Source organism: Athene cunicularia (genome assembly GCF_003259725.1).
Source record: "Athene cunicularia isolate RWA chromosome 3 unlocalized genomic scaffold, athCun1 chr3_part1, whole genome shotgun sequence".
NCBI lineage: Eukaryota > Metazoa > Chordata > Aves > Strigiformes > Strigidae > Athene > Athene cunicularia.
This window is the reverse complement of record NW_020799097.1, coordinates 6393922-6397316: the sequence shown is the minus strand read 5'-3', so window position 1 is coordinate 6397316 and position 3395 is coordinate 6393922. Positions and strand designations below refer to the sequence as shown.

General features: G+C 48.4%; 2 protein-coding genes across 2 annotated transcripts in view; one reads left to right on the top strand and one right to left on the bottom strand.

Annotated features, from left to right (window-relative positions):
• PLA2G7 (phospholipase A2 group VII) overlaps nucleotides 1-3395 on the bottom strand; it is a 17112-nt gene that overhangs the window by 10296 nt on the left and 3421 nt on the right. The window lies entirely within an intron of this gene.
• On the top strand, nucleotides 670-2830 carry IMP3 (IMP3, U3 small nucleolar ribonucleoprotein). The gene is made up of 2 exons (XM_026845107.1): nucleotides 670-696; nucleotides 1112-2830. The coding sequence occupies exons 1-2, from the start codon at nucleotides 670-672 to the stop codon at nucleotides 1454-1456; spliced, it is 372 nt and encodes a 123-aa protein (XP_026700908.1). The 3' UTR covers nucleotides 1457-2830.

Sequence of the window (3395 nt, the reverse complement as noted above, 5' to 3'; positions counted from 1 at the left end):
TTTAGATCCATAAATTCCATGGTTTATGGGAAAACTGAACCCAAGTGCCTCCTCCTGCTGACTCCAAGGCTGCTGCCTGCTGCTTCCACCCAACATCCCCACATGCTGACCACATAGACAGGTTTTCCACCACCCACATCCTGCTTCAGGCCCAAATCAGCAAGAAAAAAGGTGAGAAGAGTTGCTCTGATGTCTAAAACAGCGCATTTAAGAGCAGACACCAGAACTGGGTCTCTCAGGTAAATGCTGTCATAATGCTTAGGGATGCTTCTTTTCTCCCACACCCAGTGAATGTTGAAACATTTTGGTATATGGTGTAGGAACTAAGGCGATCCCACACCCCAGTGATGAGAACTGGCTCTGTGGTTGAATCTGCAGTGCCAAATGAGCCAGGGGATGTTCTTAAAACAGAGTGCTCAGGGCTTAAGAAGGGGACACTGACATTTCCACCCGCTGGGGAATATCTCACTGGGGAGTTCCCCTGAGATGAGCACGTGGAAGTGCCCTGAGATGTGGCTGGGAGGCCCTGGCCTAACCCAGGATGCAGGAGCATCACCCAAACAGCTGGGAATCACCCAGCTCCACCATTGCTTCTCTCAGCCTCTGTACCCCATCTTGGCAAGGGGGATGCATGTCCTTCCCCAGCCCCACATGCCATCTATGCTCACCATGATGTGCTACCACCAAATTCCTGAGGTCAGCATCAACTCTGCACTAAGCCATGCCAAGGCGTCAGATGGAAGCAGCTTTTAAAACACGCAGCACTCTTGTTTACTGGAAAAAAAGTGGCTCAGATCAGCAGAAAAACACACATTTGCATTTCAGTGACAGCTTCAGCCATTTATACCCTGCAACACAAAAGGCATCAGTGTGAAAGACTCTTTTCTTCAGCTCCCCCACACTCCCCAAGCTCAGCTCCCCCACTTTGGCAGCCTTCAAATAAAGGACAAGCCAAGACCAGGGAAAAGAAGGAGGAAAAAAAACAAGAGAAAAAAAATCAAAACCAACATAGGCCCTGATAAAACCTTCCTGATCGTTGCCTGCTATTCAAGTGAGAGCTCCCACACAGGAACTGCTCGCTGTTTGTCCTGACGGCTCTTGCACTGCCCAGAGGCCCCCACGGCCCCCTCCTCCCTCACTGGAGAAGCTGTACGGGCTGGGGCTGGTGGGCAGCCGGCGGTCGCTGGCCGACTGCGAGAGCCTCTCGGCCGCCGCCTTCTGCCGCCGGCGCCTGCCCTGCCTGCTGCTGAAGCTGCGCATGGCCCAGAACCTGCGCCACGCCGTCACCTTCGTGGAGCAGGGACACGTCCGCGTGGGGCCCGAGGTGGTGACCGACCCCGCGCTCCTCATCCCCCGCGCCGTGGAGGATTTCATCACCTGGGTGGACGCCTCTCGCCTCCGGCAGAAGGTCCTCGACTACAACCAGGAGCGCGACGACTTCGACCTGGCCGCCTAGGGACGTGCAGCCCCGCGGGACACGCGTGGGAACAGACACGCACGCGTACAACCGCCATCGGGTATCCACACCCCGTAACACACCTGCACGGGGAACAAGGAGGAATCCTACTCCCTTCTAGTGACGCCTTGCTCTGCTCCTCGCTCCCCTTCACAGCGAACGGCTCCATTCATCCACGCGGAGAAACTTCCCCTCCACTTCCATCGCTCAGAGGAAACGTCCCATTGCCCAGCAACATCGTCCTTGCATCCAGTAAAGCAAAAGTGCTTGGAAGGGTCTCTGCCTGATCGCAGGAGAGGTGTGGTCAGGTTTATGTACTTGGCTGCTAATAATAGCTGCTGGAAGGGGTTTTAAGCCTGGCCGAGTGGCTTAAATCTCAGGTTTAGCTTCGGTGCTGCCTTTCTGAGAGGTTGTCCCAAAAGACTGCTGGTTCCTCCTTCGGCTGATGGGTGTGCAGTAACCAGAGGAGCTGCTTTGGAAGAGTTTTCTCTTGATACCAAGAAAACTGTATATGGGGGAAATGTGGAGGTTGTTCAGGGTCAGCAGGAAACAAGGAGGCCAAGTACTGCATTTCTGGAGCAATAAAAGTTTTAGCCAAAAATGGAATTAAGAAGAAAAAAAAAAAACCAACGAACAGCCAACTCTTATTTTCATGTGAAGTCATAAAGGGAAGTTTGATACTCTTGAGTTCAGCATCTTCTCTGTGTGGGGTTCCAGCTGACAATGAGGCATTATTTATGGAGCAGGGGAGGAGTTGGAGCAAAAGCTGTCCTAATCATAACAGCAAATATGGGGGGAACTTCTGCATTTAGCACATAAGCCAAACAAAAATTGATACCTGAGGGAACCTCAGGCTTTCTGGGGCTGTTGGGGACTTTATTCCTCTTTTGAAATAAAAAGCAGAAAAGCAACAATAAAAACAGTTGTTTTCCTGAAGAAATGTTTGTGTTATTTTATGATGTAGTTTCTCTGAGAGTTTCTTCTGGTTTTTAAATATCCCAGTAAGCCCTGTTTGTCATCTTGCAGATTTTCTTTAAATGTAACTTCTTTTATGTAACTTTCTTTTTATTACTACAAGGCTATACTGAGCTATAAAGTCCTTATTGCTAGAAATGCTTTCTTTCCTTTACCCAGGGCTATGAAAGGATTTGGCAGTAGGTTTAAGAGTGGATCTGTGACTGCCTGTCGAAAGTCCAAAGGCTGGGGTTCAGCTGCAGCCACTGCTTGGGGTCTGGAAGCTTTGGTGAGGCTTTTCTGCATGGGAAAGTTATTTAGGTGAAGGGTGTTATGGGGTTATCAAGTGAGGACCAGAAACTGTCGTCAGATGTTATGGCTGTTTTTTAAAATGCAAATTAAATGTTAAAATTCCTACCAGTCTTGTAAGCCAAATGTATTAAGCAGAGCATTAACTTTTAAAGCAATAGTAGATATTACAAAACAGACACAAAAGAGGTGGGGAAACCCCTTTGCTTATCCTATGAACTACTTCTGTTTACACATGAATTTATTTCAGTAAAACATCACCTGCAATACCTTAAAAACCTTTTTTCTCAGGGTATCCACCTTGTTTATAGTAAGACATACAAATTGAAAAGATGTTTTGCAGCTGAAGCATGACTTTTCTTAAATACCTTTCCAGCTTTCATCTGGAAAAACATCATCATTCTTTGAGAAATTCAGAAGGTGCAGGTGAAAATGCTGTGTTTGCTCTGCTTCACTCTTCTGAGGGAATTTAAGTATCAGCACAGTAACATGCCCTGTGCAGGGCATTTTACTGCTCAGATGCTGAACTGCTGCTCAGCCCACTTTGTCCAGCCCTTGAAGAAACAGTGGAAAAGGAAATCTCCAACCTCCAGCCTGTTAGCCTCTACAGTTTACATCATCAACCCGTCCTAGACCAACTTTTCATCATTAATCTGTGCCCCCCCCCCCCCAGCAT

Coding starts and splice junctions, on each gene's coding strand:
- IMP3 (XM_026845107.1), top strand. CDS start 670: ATGATGTGCTACCACCAAATTCCTGAG. Junction 697..1,111: donor GCTACCACCAAATTCCTGAG/GTCAGCATCAAC, acceptor TGCACTGCCCAG/AGGCCCCCACGGCCCCCTCC.